This window comes from Thalassophryne amazonica, chromosome 10 (assembly GCF_902500255.1).
Source record: "Thalassophryne amazonica chromosome 10, fThaAma1.1, whole genome shotgun sequence".
NCBI classification, from domain to species: domain Eukaryota; kingdom Metazoa; phylum Chordata; class Actinopteri; order Batrachoidiformes; family Batrachoididae; genus Thalassophryne; species Thalassophryne amazonica.
Genome location: NC_047112.1, coordinates 37,532,123 through 37,552,117, shown reverse-complemented (window position 1 = coordinate 37,552,117; position 19,995 = coordinate 37,532,123). Strand labels below are relative to the sequence as shown.

Genomic DNA, 19,995 nt, shown 5'->3' with positions numbered 1-19,995 from the left:
TGTTGTGATTTGGCGCTATATAAATAAAATTGATTGATTGATTGATTGATATATGTCACTTACACAATTCAGTCGCAATGAATACTTGCTGTAAAGGGACAGGGGACCCCAGCCTTCCCTTTCCCGTGCCACACTGACCACCCTTGACTGGGGGATCCTGAGGTGTTCCCAGGCCAGCGTGGAGATATAATCTCTCCACCTAGTCCTGGGTCTTCCCCGGGGTCTCTTCCCAGATGGACATGCCTAGAACACCTCCCTAGGGAGGCACCCAGGAGGCATCCTTACCAGATGCCCGCACCACCTCAGCTGGCTCCTTTCAACGTGAAGGAGCAGTGACTCTACTCCGAGTTCCCCACTTCTCACCAAACTTCTCATCCTATCTCTAAGGGAGACAAAAGCCACCCTCCTGAGGAAGCCCATTTCAGCCGCTTGTACCCGCAATCTAGTTCTTTTGGTCATGACCCAACCCTCATGACCATGGGTGAGAGTAGGAATGAAGATTGACCAGTAGATCGAGAGCTTCGCCTTTTGGCTCAGCTCCCTTTCCGTCACAACAGTACGGTAGAGCGAATGCAATACCGCCCCTGCTGCACCGATTCTCCAGCCGATCTCACGCTCCATTGTCCCCTCACTCATGAACAAGACCCCGAGATACCTGAACTCCTTCACTTGGGGCAAGACCGTATTCCCTACTTGTAGTAGGCAATCCATCGGATTCCTGCTGAGAACCATGGCCTCAGGTTTAGAGATGCTGATCCTTAACCCATCCGCTTCACATTCGGCTGTGAACTGATCCAGTGAGCGCTGGAGGTCACAGGCTGATGAAGCCAACAGGACCACATCCTCTGCAAAAAGCAGTGATGAGACCCTGAGCCCACCAAACCAGAAAACCTCCTCCCCCGAGTACACCTCGATATCCTGTCCATGAATATCACAAACAGGATTGGTGACAAGGCGCAGCCCTGGCAGAGGCCAACCTCCAATGGATACGTAACTCATAAACTATATATTATATTTTATAGATGCGGGTTTGAGGCCAAGTGTGAAGTGTCTGGGATGAGAATCAGCACCGCAAAATTTGTGAGTATGGTCCCATCTCAGAAAAGGGTGGATTGTCCCCTATAGGTCAGGGGAAAGTTATTGCCACAAGTGGAGGAGTGTATCTTGCGGTCTTGTTCAGAAGTGAGGGTAAGTTGGAGCATGAGATCGATAGACGGATTGGGGTGGCATCTGATGTTATACAGAAGTTGTTCTGGACTGTCATGGTGAAGAAAGAACAGAGCCAGACGGCTGAGACTCAATTTACCTGTCATTTAACACGCCTATCCTCAGTTATGGTCATGAAGTTTGGGAAATAACTGAAAGAACGAGGTTGCAAATACAAGCGGCGGAAATGAGATTCCTCCATCGGGAATCTGGCCAAACACTCTGAGACAGGGTGAGAAGTTCACCTGTCCAGGAGGGACTTGCAGTAGAGCTGCTGATCCTTTGCATAGAAAAGCCAGCCGAGGTAGTTCAAGCAACTAGTGAGGATGTCCTCTGTCTCCCTAGGGAGGTCTTGTCCTGGAATGGACATGCTTGAAGGAATGCTCAAGCTCTGACAGAGTGACCATCGGGTTCTTGGTCACTTCCCTGACTAAGGGCCTTCTCCTACGATTGCTCAGTTTAGATGGGTGGCCAACTCCAGGGAGAGTCCTGGTGAATCCGAACTTATTCCATTTACAGATTATGGAAGCCACTTAGCTCATTAGGACCTTCAAAGCAGCATAAATGTTTCTGTACCCTTCCCTATATTTGTGCCTCAAGACAATCCTACAGAGAATTCCTTTGACTTCATGCTCTGACATGCACTGTCACCTGTAGGACCTTATATGTAGACAGGTGTGTGCCCTTCCAAATCATGTCCAGTCAACTGAATTTACCTCAGGTGGACTCCAATTAAGCTGTAGAAACATCTCAAGGATCATCAGTGGAAACAGGATGCACCTGAGCTCAATTTTGAGCATCATCGTAAAGGCTGTGAATACGAGGTCTGTCAATAAAGTATAGGTCCTTTTTGTTTTTTTCAAAAACTATATGGATTTCATTCATATGTTTTTACGTCAGACATGCTTGAACCCTCGTGCGCATCCGTGAGTTTTTCCACGCCTGTCGGTGACGTCATTCGCCTGTGAGCACTCCTTGTGGGAGGAGTCATCCAGCCCCTCGTCGGAATTCCTTTGTCTGAGAAGTTGCTGAGAGACTGGCGCTTTGTTTGATCAAAATTTTTTCTAAACCTGTGAGACACATTGAAGTGGACACGGCTCGAAAAATTAAGCTGGTTTTCAGTGAAAATTTTAACGGCTGATGAGAGATTTTGAGGTGATACTGTCACTTTAAGGACTTCCCACGGTGCGAGACGTCGTGCAGCGCTCCCAGGCGCCGTCGTCAGCCTGTTTCAAGCTGAAAACCTCCACATTTCAGGCTCTATTGATCCAGGACGTCGTGAGAGAACAGAGAACTTTCAGAAGAAGTCGGTTTCAGCATTTTATCCTGATATTCCACTGTTAAAGGAGATTTTTTTAATGAAAGACGTGCGGACGGATTGCAGCGTCGGCTTGCAGCCGCCGCGACGTTCCGCCACAGGAAAAACACCTCTGTTGGAAGCCTTAAGGACAAGTTGGAACATGTCCAGCTGTTAAACAATTTCTCATATACTCACTCCACTGAAAGCCATCAAAAGCCGCCTGGATTTTAACAAATGGTTATCAACACGGAGGTGTTTTTCCTGTGCCGCCGCACCGCGTCGGCTGCGTCCCGACGCGCGGACCTGTCCGCACGTCTTTCATTAAAAAAATCTCCTTTAACAGTGGAATATCCGGATAAAATGCTGAAACCGACTTCTTCTGAAACTTCTCTGTTCTCTCACGACATCCTGGATCAATAGAGCCTGAAATGTGAAGGTTTTCAGCTTGAAACAGGCTGACGACGGCACCTGGGAGTGCTGCACGATGTCTCGCACCGTGGGAAGTCCTTAAAGCGACAGGATCACCTCAAAATCTCTCATCAGCCGTTAAAATTTTCACTGAAAACCAGCTTAATTTTTCGAACCGTGTCCACTTCGATGTGTCTCACAGGTTTAGAAAAAATTCTGATCAAACAAAGCGCCAGTCTCTCAGCAACTTCTTAGACAAAGGAATTCCGACGAGGGGCTGGATGACTCCTCCCACAAGGAGTGCTCACAGGCGCATGACGTCACCGACAGGCGTGGAAAAACTCACGCATGCGCACGAGGGTTCAAGCATGTCTGACATAAAAACATATGAATGAAATCCATATAGTTTTTGAAAAAATAAAAAGGACCTATACTTTATGGACAGACCTCGTACATGTGATTTCTTTCTCTTTTTTTTTTTTTTGTTTAAATAACTTTGAAAAACAACAACAACAACAACAAAAAAAAAAGAGGAAAAAAATAACATTGTCATTATGGAGTATTGTGTGTAGAATTTTGAGGAAAAATTAATTTAATCCATTTTGGAATAAGGCTCTAACATAACAAAATGTGGAAAATATGAAGGGCTGTGAATGCATTCCAGATGCACTGTTTCTCCAGCTGGCTTGGGAACGCTTTGACTCCCCCAGGAAGCGTTAGAGGACTTGGTCATGGATAGGGAAGTGTAGAATGAGCTGCTTTATACATATGCCAAATACAAAGAAATACAAACACGACAGCTGGCCAGCTGATTTAAAAAATGTAAATAAATAAATAAAGTGCCAATAATCAAAGTACAAAAAATCCATTTATTCATTTATACATTGTCATTGAAATAAAAATATCCAGATTTCTATTTCTTTTTTTTTTAAGCGCACGGCTCTCATTTTGATTGGTGAAGTGGCTTGTAGTTTAATACTTCAACCAATCAAAGTGAAGCAGAAAGAGCCTACAAAAGGAATGACGTCATATCCGCGTCAAGCGAGCCGTTTTTCCATGCTCCACTCCTAAACAGTTGGTGGCAGTAATGTACCGTGTCGCTTTGTAAACTGCCAATGATCTCTACAGAAGAAGGCCAGGAGTCAAACGATGGGCGCGCTGTTTTTTGAACTTAATTTTATATTTTATGCATTTTTCATGCGTTTTGTGTGATTGCATTCCAGTCGTTAAAGGATAACGACTAGTCCTGATAGTAAGTGTTATTAAAGGTAATGTGATGTAAACATGCCGTAGATTGTAAACATACTTTTTAAGCTAGTGCTAACCATAGAATACACACACACACACACACACACACACACACACACACACACACACATATATATATATATATATATATATATATATATATATATATATATATATGCTAACCAAATGTGTATCTACTGATTTAAATAATTAATCGGTGTTACCAGTTTATTAGTCCACTGTGCCCTTAAAGATTTAAGATTAAACGATCATGACGAAAAAGTTTTCTTGTAGTGTTAAGTGAAAAGTGTAGCTCTTTTCTTGGTTGTCCCTCATTTTCAAAATACCTTTGCTTTTGTAATGTTTTATTTGAGATTAAGTGGTTATTTACACTTCCACCACTATCTGAACTGCTTTTAAATTGGAATTGAGGTTCACATCCAATTGAAAATGTATTTCAAAATCTGGCTTTGACTAGTTTCAATTTATTTTCATTTATATTGCGCCAAAATCACAACGAAGTTGCCTCAAGGTGCTTCACACAAGTAGTGCAAGCACACAGGGGACAGTGGTAAGGAAAAACTCCCTGTGATGATTTGAGGAAGAAACCTCAAGCAGACCAGACTCAAAGAGGCGACCCTCTGCTTGGGCCATGCTACCGACAGTTTACAAAACCAATATACAGGAAATTTTGCGGGTGCACAGGACGGGAGGGTTTCTGAAGTAGACACCACTCCCATCTCTGGATGGAGTCGCACCTTAAACAGAGAGAAAAAACAGAATCAGGCATCGGAAAGACAACAAATACAGTATAATTTGTCAGCATTAAGCAACAAGAAAAACAGATATTAAGGTGATTGACGGCCACTAGCCTTAAGCTTCACTAAAACACCCAGACTTTAGATAAAGTTGAGGCCGTGGCCCGCTCCGTTCCCAAATATAATGAATTTAAAAGGGTTAAAAAACATAGTAACGTACTATGCCAGTATGCTAGCCATACGAAAGGGAAAATAAGTGCATCTTAAGTCTGGACTTGAAAGTCTCTACAGAATCTGACTGTTTTATTGATACACGGAGATCATTCCACAGAACAGTGGCACGATAAGAGAAAGCTCTATGACCCGCAGACTTCTTATTCACCCTAGGGACACAAAGTAGTCCTGCACCCTGAGGACGCAGAGCCTGGGCTGGTATGTAGGATTTAATTAGGTCAGCTAAGTAGGGAGGTGCCAGTCCGTGAACAGTTTTATAGGCTAGTAGCAGAACCTTAAAATCTGATCTCACAGGGACAGGAAGCCAGTGAAGAGATGCCAAAATGGGTGTAATGTGGTCAAACTTTCTGCTTCCTGTCAAAAGTCAGGCAGCAGCATTTTGAACCAATTGGAGAGCCCTAATGCTGGACTGCGGTAGATCAGAAAATAGAACATTGTCCATTCTAGAAGAGACAACTGCATGAGTTCGGGTCTCAGCATCAGCCATAGACAGGATGGGACAGATCTTCGCTATATGTCACAAGTGGAAGATAGCAGTCCTTGTAATATCACTAATGTGGAGTTTTGAGTAGTTTGTCAAAAACTAATTGAATATATATTTTTGGCTTTTCATGTTTTTGAACAGCTGTGATGTGATGTGGTGACTCCTGTGATCATGTCGCAGACAAACTCTCTTCTTGATGAGGTGACCCAGTGGAGTCAGGAAACCTGCCGCCAGGAGCTCAAGTCATTCTTACCAAAACTTACCATATCCTTTAAGACTGTGCACATCAGAATGATATTTATTCTTGATTTTCCAAACAGGTTTTGCGTCACCAATTATACAATTTCATGAAGGAGTGGAATGGAGAAGAAAAGAAGACAAAATTTCAGCTAGTTTGCCAGAAGGCACATGGGAGACTCAAGGTTATATAAATGTGTTTTCTCATATTAAAATCCTTCTCTGTTCCACTCCACCATGAAGCTGTAATATGTATATGTCGCAGACATGAATGAGCGACTTTATTGAGCGTCTCACCATGTCATTTCAATGTTTGCGGCTTCATCTACCATTGGTTTGTAGCTTTTTAACGCCTTTTTACGACAATATTGTCCAGTTTGTGACTTTTTCTGCGCTGGGCAGATTTTTTTGTGCCATTTCCGGTTTGTGCCTTAATGTTACTCAGTTACTCAGAAATGTCTGCTTGTCATTGATTTACCATACAGCACCATAATGTTTGTGCTTCTTAATTATTGATGTAATGGAAATCCAGGACATATTCAGTGACTTAGAAATGTTTGTGTTTCCATCCCCTGACTTTTCTAATGAAAACTAACTGCCTGTAAAAGTGATCATGTATGACAGTAATCATATTTATTTTGTCCAATTGCATCTGGCTTTTGAACATGGATGGTTGCAATTCCTAAAAGGTTAATCTGATATTTTTGTTCGGCCTTTGGAACTAAAGCTAAAAGTTGATACTACAAGCATATCTTAACTGTGAATTTTAAATCCATTGTGGCACTCTACAGTGGCAAAATTATGATAATTGTCACTCTCCAAATATTTGGTTACCTGACTGTATCTGCTGTTAGGGCAGCAAGTGAGGATTGTTTTCATATTCGATTGTTGATTATTTTCTCAATTAATCGATGAGTTGTTTGGTAAGAAAATGTCAGTGTCTTCCAAAATCTAAGATGACATCCTCAAATGTCTTGTTTCATCCAAAACCTAAAGATAGTTAGTTTATTGTCTGAAAGGAGTAAAGAAATTACTAATGAAACCAGGAAAAGTTTATGTTTAATAAGCTGAAATCAGAGAATTTGGAATTTGGAATGTATTTATTTTATTTATCCGGCACAGAAGCAAAGCATTTTGAGTATTTTAAAAAATACTCAAAATGATTCATTGATTATGAAAATAGTTAGCAGTTAAATTAATATTCAATTAATCAGTTTGTCATTGCAGCTCTCCCACCTGTGTTCTGTCTTAAAAAGGGTCTCTGTAAAAAAAATAATAATTTTAATTCCTACACAATTTACTGGTTTGTATACAGTAATTACAGTGAGGAAAATAAGTATTTGATCCACTGTCAATTTTGCAGGTTTTCCCACCTCCAAAGAATGCGGAGGTCTGTAATTTTTATTGTAGGTACACTTCAACTGTGAGAGACAGAATAAAAAAATAAATAAATCAGAAAATCACATTGTATGATTTGGAAATAATTCATTTGCATTTTATTGCATGAAATAAGTATTTGATCCAATAGAAAAACAGACTTTAATATTTGGTACAGAAACCTTTGCAGTTACAGAGGTCAGACGTTTTGTTGTGGTTCTTGACCAAGTTTGCACACACTGCAGCAGGGATTTTGGTCCACTCCTCCATACAGATCTTCTCCAGATCTTTCAGGTTTGGAGTGTCAGCTCCCTCCAAAGATTTTCTATTGAGTTCAGGTCTGGAAACTGGCCAGGCCACTCCAGCACCTTGAAATGCTTCTTACGGAGCCCCTCCTTAGTTGCCCTGGCTGTGTGTTTGGGGTCATTGTCATGCTGGAAGACCCAGTCACGATCCATCTTCAATGCTCTTACTGAGGGACGGAGGTTGTTTGCCAAAATCTCATGATACATGACCCCATCCATCCTCTCTTCAATACGGTGCAGTTGTCCTGTCCGCTTTGCAGAAAAGCACCCCCAAAAATGATGTTTCCACCCCCATGCTTCATGGTTGGGATGGTGTTCTTGGGGTTATTCTTATCCTCCAAACACGGCGTGTGGAGTTGATACAAAAAAGCTCTATTTTGGTCTATTCTGACCACATGACCTTCTCCTGTGCCTCCTCTGGATCATCCAGATGGTCGCTGGTGAACTTCAAACGGGCCTGGACATGTGCTGGCTTGAGCAGGGGGACCTTGCTGCCCTGCAGGATTTTAAACCATGACGGTGTAGAGTGTTACTAATGTCATCTTTGTGACTGTGGTCCAAGCTCTCTTCAGGTCATTGACCAGGTCCTTCTATGTAGTTCTGGGCTTTCTCAGAATCATCCTTACCCCACAAGGTGAGATCTTGCATGGAGCCCCAGACCGAGGAAGATTGACAGTCATCTTGTGTTTCTTACATTTTCTAATAATTACACCAACAGTTGTTACCTTCTTACCAAGCTGCTTGCCTGTTGTCCTGTAGCCCATCCCAGCCTTGTGCAGGTCTATAGTTTTGTCCCTGGTGTCCTTAGACGACAGCTCTTTGGTCTTGGCCATGGTCGATAGGTTGGAGTGTGATTGATTGAGTGTGTGACAGGTGTCTTTTATACAGGTAACCAGTTCAAACAGGTGCAATTAATACAGGTAAAGAGTGCAGAATAAGAGGGCTTCTTAAAGACAAACTAACAGGTCTGTGAGAGACAGAATTCTTGCATGTTGCTAGGTGAGCAAATACTTATTTCATGCAATAAAATGAAAATTTATTATTTAAAAATCATACAATGTGATTTTCTGATTTTTTTTTTTTTTTTTTTTTTTTAAGAATCTGTCTCTCACAGTTGAAGTGTACCTACTATAAAAATTACAGACCTCTCCATTCTTTGGAGGTGGGAAAACCTGCAAAATTGACAGTGGATCAAATACTTATTTTCCTCACTGTAAGAGGTGGTGGTCTAGCAGTTAGAGAGGTGGATTTGTGACAAGAGGATCCATGGTTCAGTTCCCTATCAGATTGGTAAAACACTGAGGACCCTTGGGCAAGGCTCTTAGGTTGCACCGAGGGTGCAGTTGGGCAGTTTGGTGAATATGAGGCATTATTGTAAAGCACTGTGAACATAAGCGTTATATAAACGCAGTTCATTTCATGACTACCATCACGGTCATTGTTATTAGTATTGTGTATAATTAGTATGTGCAAAATAGGCCTTTAAAATTATGTTAACTCTGAATCACTCAAAACCAAACTAGCTTTCAAAGTCAGCATGATTCAAACTGCATTGCTTTACTCTTAAATGTTGCAAATAGTAAGACAATAAAATAATAATTAATAACAATTTCTTCTTATTAGTATTATTAAATAACATACTCGTATTATTTCATACTAGTACAATCTGTTTGTTACTGTGTGTTGTCACACATAGTAACAATGAATGTCTTCAAAATGTTTTCAAATATAGACCTTTAAGAGGTTGGTTGGGGGGGGTTCCCACTGCTCACCCCTGTGGCTCTGTCCCTGCACACAGAGAGTGAAGCTGCAGAACAGACATGAAGAGAAACCGTCTGTACTGGCTGTTTTTATCTGTTATTGGCTTTTTTGGCTCAGCGCTATCAAACAGAGAGACAGACACTCACTACTGATGATTTAAGAGCCTTACTATGTATTAATACAAAGCAGTGTGTTTGTATTTAAAAAAAATAAAATAAAATACACAGCGCTGTGTGCTGCTCCCACCAGCAGCAAGCACTGGCTGCTCGATCAGCCTTGCAAAGGAAATGAGTAGAAGCGTGCGTTTTAGTGAAATCAAGTTGAATTTATTCCACATGGACCAGTCAAAAAACACCTTTATTGTGGCAATTCTTACTGGATTTGATCAGCAGTTTGAGCTGTGTGTCAACAGGGCGCATAGCAGATTTATCAGTATCGGTTTTGAGGAAATCAATGTGGAAAAGCCGTACTCTGCATTTCTGAGAACATCACTGATGGTATATTTTAAACTGTAATATGCCATAATAGAAATTGCTAAAATAATATTAAATGCTGTTAGTGCCCACATATTTGTGGACTTAGCAGTATATAGACAGTTGAATCTTTTTTATGTCCTTGACCATTTGCACTCTTTGCAACATGAATCTGAAAGCTGGAATGATCATATACGTACGTATGTAATTCATAATTTGTGTTATGACAGCTATTATGTGATCAAAATCTAAACTCTTACAAAACAAAATGTCCCGACAGGAATACTGAAGATTATCACAGACATGTTTCTCCCACATATTGGTTTGTCAGAGCTGGAAGAAGAATGCTTCTCTAAGATTTTACCCAAGGTAAACAACATAATGAATGAAACTGTCTTCAGAACCTTTATGTGAATGTTGTCATTGGAATTATGGCAATGTTCACATTAGGCTCACTCGGCGTGGTTTTCCTATAATTTTGTATGCTTATGTATATGAGATAGCAAATGAGTTTTATATATATATATATATATATATATATATTTATTTTTTTTTGCGAATGTGGGGAAAAAACATTAACTTCTTGATACCAAAGGCTAGTGTTTCAGTCTCTGAATCCTTACCAACTTCTGTGAGTAATAGTTGTCTCATTGGTCCTACAACCACAAAAGAAATAGAAAATATAATTTTGGGACTTAGGTCAGGAAAAGCTTGTGGACCATGTGTGCAATATGGTTATTGCAACACCTCTAGAGATTTTGTATATTTTTTCTTTCCTTTGTGGTCCTGTTCCTGAATTATTTCTTGTGTTATTCCCATTTACAAATCTGGTTGTCACCTTACTGTTTCGAATAACAGACCTATTTCTCTTTTATCCGTTTTCAATCAAATGTTAGAAAAATTTATGTATAATAGGCAAATTAAATATTTATGTAAATTTAATTAATCTGAATCACTTCCCACAACTTGTGGAGTTCCACAAGATTCTGTTCGTGGTCCCCTTCTCTTTCTATTATATATTAATGATTTTTAAAAACTGCTCCAATATATTTTGATTTTCCTTTATTTGCAGATGATGTGAATTTAGTCATTGCAAATCATTCCATAGAATCCCTAGAATTGAAAGTTAATATGGAATTGAGTAACATATATTGTTGGCTATGTGCGAATAAGCCATCATTAAATATTGACAAACCTAATTTTTGTTATTTTCCATCCACCTCAAAAGAGATTAACAACAGCCATTTACATAAAGATAAACTATAAGGTATATATATTTTTAAAAAGCATCAGATATCTTGGAGTAGTTATAGATTATCATCTTAACTGGAAAGAACACATTTACCCATTATGCAAAAAACTCTCCGGGGTTGTTGGGATTTTATCTAAGCTTTGTCACTTTGTCACTCGAAAAATACTTATACACCTTTATTTGACCCTTATTTATCATATTGTGCAATTGTTTGGGGGAGTACTTTTGAAACAAGTTTAAAACCCCTTTGTGTATTACAAAAAGGGCCATTACAATTATCACTTTTTCTTCTTTTAATGAACATACATCTCTTATTTCCAAGAGTCTAAATATTCTGATATTTTATATTATTTTTTATCTCAGTTGTATCTTTTTGTATAAGTTTAGATTAAGTCTACGTCCCCCTTCTTTTGACAACTGTTTTATTTCCATTTCATCAGCGCACAAATATAACACCAGACTGGCATTAAGATCTTACTCACTACCCTCAGCACGTAAAAACTACGAAAAAGTTAATATTGGATACAAAGGGGCTAGTATATGGAACAATTCAGATGAAAAATATAAAACTTTTTATCTTGGTAAATTTAAATATTCAATTAAAAACAAAATTATATCTTCATATTTTTGGATTGATTTTTTTTCTCCTAAATACAATTACATGAGTCTATTTTCATTATTTGTTGGCTAATGCACATTTATTTTTTTGTGTATATACCTATGTCTTGTATGACCTCTGTTTTGTTTATTTTATAATATTGGTTGTCCAGCTAGATTAGCTTCTAAGTTATTTCTGATAGCCTTATATCTTACCTATGTATATTTTATATTTCTTCTTTCAATTTTTTTGGTATATTTTGTGTGGTGATAGTGTGGTGATTTAAGAATTTATAGGGCTTATTTACATTTATGTTACAGTTTCATTCATATTTCCCTTTTAAAGTCTCTTGATCTTTTATTGTTTTTTTGTGTCTTTGTGTGTTATTAACATAAATACTACAGGCTGTGATGATATTTGATAACTTGTTGAAAGAAATCTCAAACCAAGTTGGAGAACTTTCCAGTCAAAACACAGAGCTTTGTGTCTTGCTGAGAAGCATTCTGCAGGTAATCTTGTAATGGCTAGTTACATTTTTATGTTTATTTTGCACTAGAGACCAAAACCTTTTGTTTCACTTAATCTTTTACGTAATTTTGATGAGATCTTAATGTCTGTTTCAGGCAATGATGCAAATTATTGACGCTTTATCTGCTTGTGTGCGGCATGTTGGCTCATTTGAAGTATCTCCTGAACTCGAGGTTATTCGTTCTTTACCCACTTGTATTTTGAAAGTCCTGAAGGACACTTTTGAACATTGCAAGGTGAGTCTGTTCACCAGTGGTTGCATTTAACTCTCTGTAGTCATTTTCAGCCTCATCACAATTCTTTATTGGCCATTTTAATGTAGCAGTAATGACAAAATATATCTTAGTGTTATCAATAAAATAAAGCAAGTACAAATAGATTGAAAAACAGTTTCTACCCAACTGCTTTTAGAGCTATGAATGCCAGTGGAACCAAATAGCCAGGTCACATGCCACACTTGTGTAATATCCACTGCCACAGTTTTGTACTTATTTTTTCTCTTTTTTATATGTGATCTCTTTTTTGCTATTAAGTACTTATAAAAGGTTTACCTTTTTTATTTTGCGCTCTGGACTACCTTTTCATTGTATTAAATTTTGCTCAGGTTTACTCAGGTTTACATTTGCACTGAAAGACTTGCACCTTACCTTTCTTTATACTTGTTACAATGGCAATAAAGAATCTGTGTTTGTATCTGTAATCAAGAATAATTTTTGTCAGGCAGAGATTCAGTGTAGTAAATGAGTGAGCCAAGGAGCCAGTTTAGGAGAGTGCAGGAAAGAGGCTTAATCGGTTTCTGCTGTAGAAAAGGACTTTCTAATGAGAAAAAGTTCAAATCTAGGCTCAAGTCTCTCGTATGCGATCTGCCAAACTTGCTGAAGTTTCATGTTTACAGCCTCAAGCCACAGTCTAGTTCAGGTACTTTGCATGTTGCTCAATTTTTTGTTTCTTCAATATAGCAATGATAAAAAAAAAAGATAAAATAAAAATCATACTCAAAGGTGGCCTCACAGCAAGAAGGTCCCAGGTTCGCTTATGACATGGTCCTTTCTGTGTGGAGTTTGTATGTTCTCTATGTTTGTATGGGTTCCCTCTGGGTGTGCTGACTTCCTCCCAGTTCCAAAGACCTGCAGGTTAGGTGAGTTGGTGACTCGGTTGACTATGGGTGTGAGTGAGAGTGTAAATGTGTTTGTCTGTCTACATGCGTCAGCCCTGTGATAGACTGGCAGCTTGTCCAGGGTGTACCCCACTTCTCACCCAGTAATCTCTGGGATAGGCTCCAGCCCAACTGTGACCCTTAACTGGAATAAGCACATGGCCGTAGGAAGAGGTTGGGTGTGCTGTAGGGGTGTGTCTCACTAGGCTGACAAAAACATCCAAAAATGTTAGACTATATTTAAATGGCACAAAATTTACTATATTTCATTTAAACTCCCAGCTCTGTGACGGGGCACCGACATCAACCCTACGGACACACGTGCATTATTAGCTTCACTAAAACAACAGATGCTTAGAAAAAAGGCGAACAAGTGTTGCACCTAACATTACCAGATAAAATGCTTATTTAGAATTGCTTACTCTCAAAAACCTCAACAAATGTTATGTTTTTGTGTAAATAACAGGGGAAAAAAATGAAATGTTTTAATACAATAATTAGTTTATTTCATATGTATATTTCTGTTATCCTCCATGACCAGTAAAAGATCAAGGACCGTGACGTCGCCCGGTATGGCGGAGCCGGGGTCCCGAGTGACGTGGGCCCGCCCTCCTGTGGGTTCACCACCTGCAGAGGGGGCCATGGGGGTTGGGTGCAGAGAGGATTGGGTGGCGGTCGAGGGCGGGTGGCCCGGCGGCCCGGTCCATGCTCACAGTCCCTGGCTGTTGGGACGTGGAATGTCACCTCGCTAGGGGGAAGGAGCCTGAGCTTGTGCGGGAGGTTGAGAGATACCGACTAGAGATAGTCGGGCTCACCTCCACGCACAGCTTGGGCTCTGGTACCCAACTCCTGGAGAGGGGCTGGACGCTTCATTTTTCTGGCATCGCCCACGGGGAGAGGCGGAGAGCTGGGGTCGCATTGATTATTGCTCCCCAGCTCAGTCGCCAAGTGTTGGAGTTCACTCCGGTGAACGAGAGGGTCGCGTCCCTACGCCTTCGGGTCGGGGACAGGTCTCTCACCGTTGTCTCGGCCTATGGGCCGAGCAGCAGTGCAGCGTACCCGGCCTTCCTGGAGTCCCTGGGAGGGGTACTAGATAGCGCTCCGACTGGGGACTCCATTGTTCTCCTGGGGGATTTCAACGCCCACGTGGGCGGCGACAGTGAGACCTGGAGGGGGTGATCGGGAAGCACGGCCTCCCCGATCTGAACCCGAGTGGTGTTCAGTTGTTGGACTTCTGTGCTAGTCACAGTTTGTCCATCACGAACACCATGTTCGAGCACAAGGGGGTCCATAAGTGCACGTGGCACCAGGACACCCTGAGCCGGAGGTCGATGATAGACTTTGTAGTCGTATCATCTGACCTTCGGCCACGTGTCTCGGACACTCGAGTGAAGAGGGGGGCAGAGCTGCCAACTGATCACCACCTGGTGGTGAGTTGGATCCGCTGGGAGGGTAGGAAGCCGGTAAGACCTGGCAGGCCCAAACGTATCGTGAGGGTCTGCTGGGAACGACTGGCGGAACCCTCTGTCAGCGAGGTCTTCAACTCCCACCTCCGGTAGAGCTTCTCCCAGATCCCGGGGGAGGTTGGAGACATGGAGTCCGAGTGGACCATGTTCTCCACCTCCATTGTCGATGCGGCTGCTCGTAGCTGTGGTCGTAAGGTCTCTGGTGCCTGTCGCGGTGGCAATCCCCGAACCCGGTGGTGGACACCGGAAGTAAGGGATGCCATCAAGCTGAAGAAGGAGTCCTACTTATCTTTGTTGGTAGGTGGGACCCCAGAGGCAGCTGACAGGTACCGGCAGGCCAAGCGTGCCGCAGTCCGTGCAGTCGCAGAGGCAAAAACACGGGTCTGGGATGAGTTTGGGGAGGCTATGGAGGAGGACTATCGATTGGCCTCGAAGAGATTCTGGCAAACCGTCCGACGCCTCAGGAGGTGGAAGCAGCTCTCCACCCGCACTGTTTACGGTGCGGGTGGGGAGCTGTTGACCCTGACTGGGGATGTTGTCGGGCAGTGGAAGGAGTACTTCGAGGATCTTCTCAATCCCATCGTCACATCTTCCGAAGAGGAAGCAGAGACTGGGGACTCGGAGGCGGACTCATCCATTACCCAGGCCGAAGTCACTGAGGTGGTAAGAAAGCTCCTCGGTGGCAAGGCTCCTGGGCTGGATGAAATCCGTCCTGAGTACCTTAAGTCTCTGGATGTTGTGGGGCTATCTTGGCTGACACGCCTCTGCAACATCGCGTGGTGATCGGGGACAGTGCCTCTGGATTGGCAGACCGGGGTGGTGGTCCCTCTGTTTAAGAAGGGGGACCGGAGGGTGTGTTCCAACTATAGGGGGATCACACTCCTCAGCCTCCCCGGTAAGGTCTATTCCAGAGTACTGGAGAGGAGAATTCGACCGATGGTCGAACCTCGGATTCAGGAGGAGCAGTGTGGTTTTCGTCCTGGTCGCGGCACGCTGGACCAGCTCTACACGCTCCATCGAGTGCTCGAGGGTTCATGGGAGTTTGCCCAACCAGTCCACATGTGTTTTGTGGATGTGGAGAAGGCATTCGACCGTATCCCTCGGCGCACCCTGTGGGGAGTGCTCCGGGAGTACCTGGTCCGGGGTCCTTTGCTAAGGGCTATCCGGTCCCTGTACGACCACAGCAGGAGCTTGGTTCGCATTGCCGTAGTAAGTCAAACCTGTTTCCAGTGCACGCTGGCCTCTGCCAGGGCTGCCCTTTGTCACCGGTTCTGTTCATTATTTTTATGGACAGAATTTCTAGGCGCAGCCAGGGTGTAGAGGGTGTCTGGTTTGGGAACCACAGAATCTCGTCTCTGCTGTTTGCGGACGATGTGGTTCTGTTGGCTTCGTCAAATCAGGACCTTCAGCGTGCACTGGGGTGGTTTGCAGCCGAGTGTGAAGTGTCCGGGATGAAAATCAGCACCTCCAAATCCGAGGCCATGGTTCTCGACCGGAAAAAAAAAGGTGCTTTGCCCTCTTCAGGTCGGTGGAGTGCCCTTGCCTCAAGTGGAGGAGTTTAAGTATCTCGGGGTCTTGTTCACGAGTGAGGGACCCCGAGCGTGAGATCGATAGACGGATCGGTGCAGCATATGCAGTGATGCGGTCGCTGTATCGGACCGTCGTGGTGAAGAGAGAGCTGAGTAGGGGGGCAAAGCTCTCGATTTACCGATCGATCTACGTTCTGATCCTCACCTATGGTCATGAGATTTGGCTCATGACCGAAAGAACGAGATTGCGAGTACAAACGGCTGAGATGAGTTTCCTCCGCAGGGTGGCAGGGCGCTCCCTTAGAGATAGGGTGAGGAGCTCGGTCACTCGGGAGGAGCTCGGAGTCGAGCCGCTACTCCTCCACGTCGAAAGGAGTCAGTTGAGGTGGCTCGGGCATCTTTTCCGGATGCCCCCTGGACGCCTCGCTGGAGAGGTGTTCCGGGCACGTCCCACTGGGAGGAGGCCCCGGGGAAGACCCAGGACACGCTGGAGGGACTACATCTCTTGGCTGGCTTGGAAACGCCTTGGGGTTCCCCCGGAGATGCTGGAGGAGGTGTGTGTGGATCGGGAGGTCTGGGCGGCTTTGCTTGAGCTGCTGCCCCCGCGACCCGACTCCGGATAAAGCGGAAGATAATGGATGGATGGGTGGATTTCTGGGGGTGCTGTGATGTTTGTTTTTCCAGCAGGGGGTGATACAGCGCCTCCCAGCACCCCCTGTTCCCAAGGCTATGAATAAGCAGGGTTCGAAAATGGATGGATGAATGGCCCTCAAAGGAACGACTAACTGAAATAGACGACTCAGTTCTTATCATTCCCTTTAAAGATGTAGTCTAACATAAACTCCTTTGTTCATCAGTGACACATCACTAATATGCTGGTAATTACATTGAGTTAAAGGAGCAGTCCAGCTTCCAACCTCTGTTGTGAAATGAACCTGATGTCACGTACAAAGCCCATACATTTGAATCCATTGCCTTGTTGGTATGAGGGAAGTGTGCTCACTGGTGGTTTCTGTACACCATGCTGCTCAGTGCAGAGAAACCCAGCAAACTGATTTAGTATATTTTCCACTTGATTCATAATATGCAGCATTAAATGTTTGATGTAGCTAAATTTGCACCAAAGATAGCCTTTAATAAATGGTAATGTTTCAGTTTGTGGGAAAAGTACATGGTCGGTATTTAGCAGTGTACAATGAGTACTTCAGCAGCAATTGTGCAGCACATGTCTGTGCTCGTTGATAATGGGGAAACATCAGCTGGAAGGTTAATATAAAATGTAATTAAGTTTGTGTTTAGCACTGTTCAAATGGAATCCTTTTTTTATTTTGTATTGAACAGTGATCATTCTGTGACCCACAGGAGAGCGAGGTGGTTTATTGTGGCCGTCTGTCATTGGTGGCTGATCTGCTGCAGGGACTCTTTAAGGAGGCCTACGCACTTCATAAGGGCCTGTTGGAGCTGTTAGACAGAATGTCTCTCGACAGCAGTGATTCAGAGGAAATTGCCGATGTTGTTACAGGTATGTCTGTACATACGTCTGTTGCCATACTCCTTATTAAGCCCCTTCCATTATTGTATCAGTATACATTCAAACTGAAAAGCCTTTAAAATCATCCTCAGTGATTCACAGCCTCCTCGATATCTGTTCCATCATCTCCAACCTGGACATGGCACTACATGCAAACACATGGAAATTCGTCATCAAGTCAGTATCATAAACAAGCTTATTCTGTTTGTTGTGTTTTAACATTTGATTTGATTGAAATATTTGTCAGATTTAAGAAATAATTGTTTGTTGGAAGGCTTATTTTAAGCAATCCTTCCTCTGATCAGACAGAGCCTGAAGTACCAGTCGTTGGTCGAGGAACATCTACGCCACAGTGACATCAGCAGTAGCCTATGTGCCAACCTGTTGGCGTGCTTTCACAGCTGTGTGGAGCTGGCGGAACAGATTCAACACCCTGCTCCTCAGGTAACAATGATATGTGACTATCATTTGTATTCTGCCACAAGGAACTGCTAACAATAGAGGTTCTGGGCCTGTCACACCTTGGCGATTTAGCTAGTGTATGCCAACGTATGAAAAATTTGGTGAATACGCTGGTTAAGTAGAATAAATGATGCAGGTGTCATACCATGATGATTTAGTCAGCGTATGCCGACAGCCCCGTTTCCAACAAGCACTCTGGGTCCGTACTGGTCGGAACGGTTAAGTCTGTTTTGGTTTGCATTTCCACCACCAACAGTACCTTTTGTCTAGTAGGTGGAGCATGTAGATATTGACATGGATGTCATCAAGGGTGTGTACGCTGTCACGTGGCCTCGCTCCTCCACACAAAGGCCAAACAGAGTAATTTAGCATTTTTTAAATTTAATTAAACTTTATTTTTGTCTTGGTGGCTCATGGGATTTATTTTCACCGTATGCAGATTGCTGAAGAATTCACTGATGCCTGTGTGTTAAACGCTGGTGTGAATGAATGAGGCGCCATGACTCTTTCAACTTTTAAAATAAGTTAATTTTCTTGCTGTGGGACAAAGCGCTGGTGTCCTCTGGTTCAGGCTGAGAAACGCACAGGGAGCAGACAAACACAGAGGGACTTCTTTAAAAATGCTATGTTTCTTCAGTCACGACAACGAATTAAAGTATTTTCAGAAGTCATTTTTCAAAATCAGGACTTTATATGGAATTTTTTGTTGGGCTGATGATGATGAATCCGATTGAAACAACAACAGATTAAGATTGAAGACTTTATATTTACTCAGTGTGTGAATATTTTTAATATTTGAAACAGTGTGAACTGTTCTCATGCGTACTGCAGCTTTCGCTTTACGTAGATAGATAGATAGATAGATAGATAGATAGATAGATAGATAGATAGATAGATAGATAGCTTTTATTATTACAACAACGAGATTTCTGCACTGACATTCCACATACAAACAGCAATTAATCTACAGTTATTACTTGTTTACCGTAATAATGGCATACATCAGAATTAGGACAACGCATATACATTTGACATTGTTTATGTGCACTAAACTTGAACAGTCTGATTTCCAATTGAGGCGATGTGAGTGTGTTGGTAGCCACTGCAACTGTCAAGTCGCGCCGCCTGCCAGCATGGGAAGAACGGGGGGGAGGGCAGGAAGAGAGGTAAAAGGAGAAACTGGAGCATGCTTCAGTCCATGTGTAAGTCAGTTATTGTCTTTGTGGGTTGAGATAAGAATGGAGCCGAATAATCTCACCAAGGTCTGAATAAATTCCTCTGGAGGTAAACAGTGGACAATTGACCTTGAGGCTAGATAGCCTGTAGTGTTGCAGCTGAGCAGTGAAAACCACTTTTTAACAGTTCCACTTGAACAGCCAAATCCCAATTATGAATTAAGAATATTCCCAATTATGAATTAAGAATATTCACCGGCCTCCGAAACCTTCAGCTTCAACTACAAGGCTTGCATCAGCTCCAAGATGTCATCCAATTTGCGTCTGAGTTCAAGAGTCAATGCAGTCTGAGAATGCACTGCCTTGCCAACCTCGTTAATCATGATGGACAAGCGTGGGCCCGTGGTTCTTGATGCCGCCGTCTTGCCAATTTTCCAGTAGATTAGGGCAGCACATAAGCCAAAAAGTACCAGCCCTGCTGCCATGAGACCAAAAATGAATAAATCC

General features: G+C 42.7%; 1 protein-coding gene across 5 annotated transcripts in view; it reads left to right on the top strand.

Moving 5' to 3' along the window:
• Positions 1-4,059: 4,059 nt before the first annotated feature.
• The window catches only part of c10h1orf112 (chromosome 10 C1orf112 homolog), a 38,975-nt gene continuing 23,039 nt past the window's right edge, over positions 4,060-19,995 (top strand). Inside the window, exons 1-9 of one of the 5 annotated variants that reach the window (XM_034179812.1) lie at positions 4,060-4,166; positions 5,780-5,902; positions 9,948-9,987; positions 10,072-10,160; positions 12,046-12,150; positions 12,265-12,405; positions 17,683-17,842; positions 17,944-18,028; positions 18,157-18,295. In XM_034179812.1, the coding sequence (XP_034035703.1) occupies positions 5,810-5,902; positions 9,948-9,987; positions 10,072-10,160; positions 12,046-12,150; positions 12,265-12,405; positions 17,683-17,842; positions 17,944-18,028; positions 18,157-18,295 (852 nt within the window). In that variant the 5' untranslated portion in view covers positions 4,060-4,166; positions 5,780-5,809. Of the gene's footprint in view, positions 4,183-4,712; positions 4,734-5,779; positions 5,903-9,947; positions 9,992-10,071; positions 10,161-12,045; positions 12,151-12,264; positions 12,406-17,682; positions 17,843-17,943; positions 18,029-18,156; positions 18,296-19,995 lie in introns of those variants that run through there. The other 4 variants (XM_034179810.1, XM_034179814.1, XM_034179811.1 and 1 more) reach the window with 4 other exon arrangements.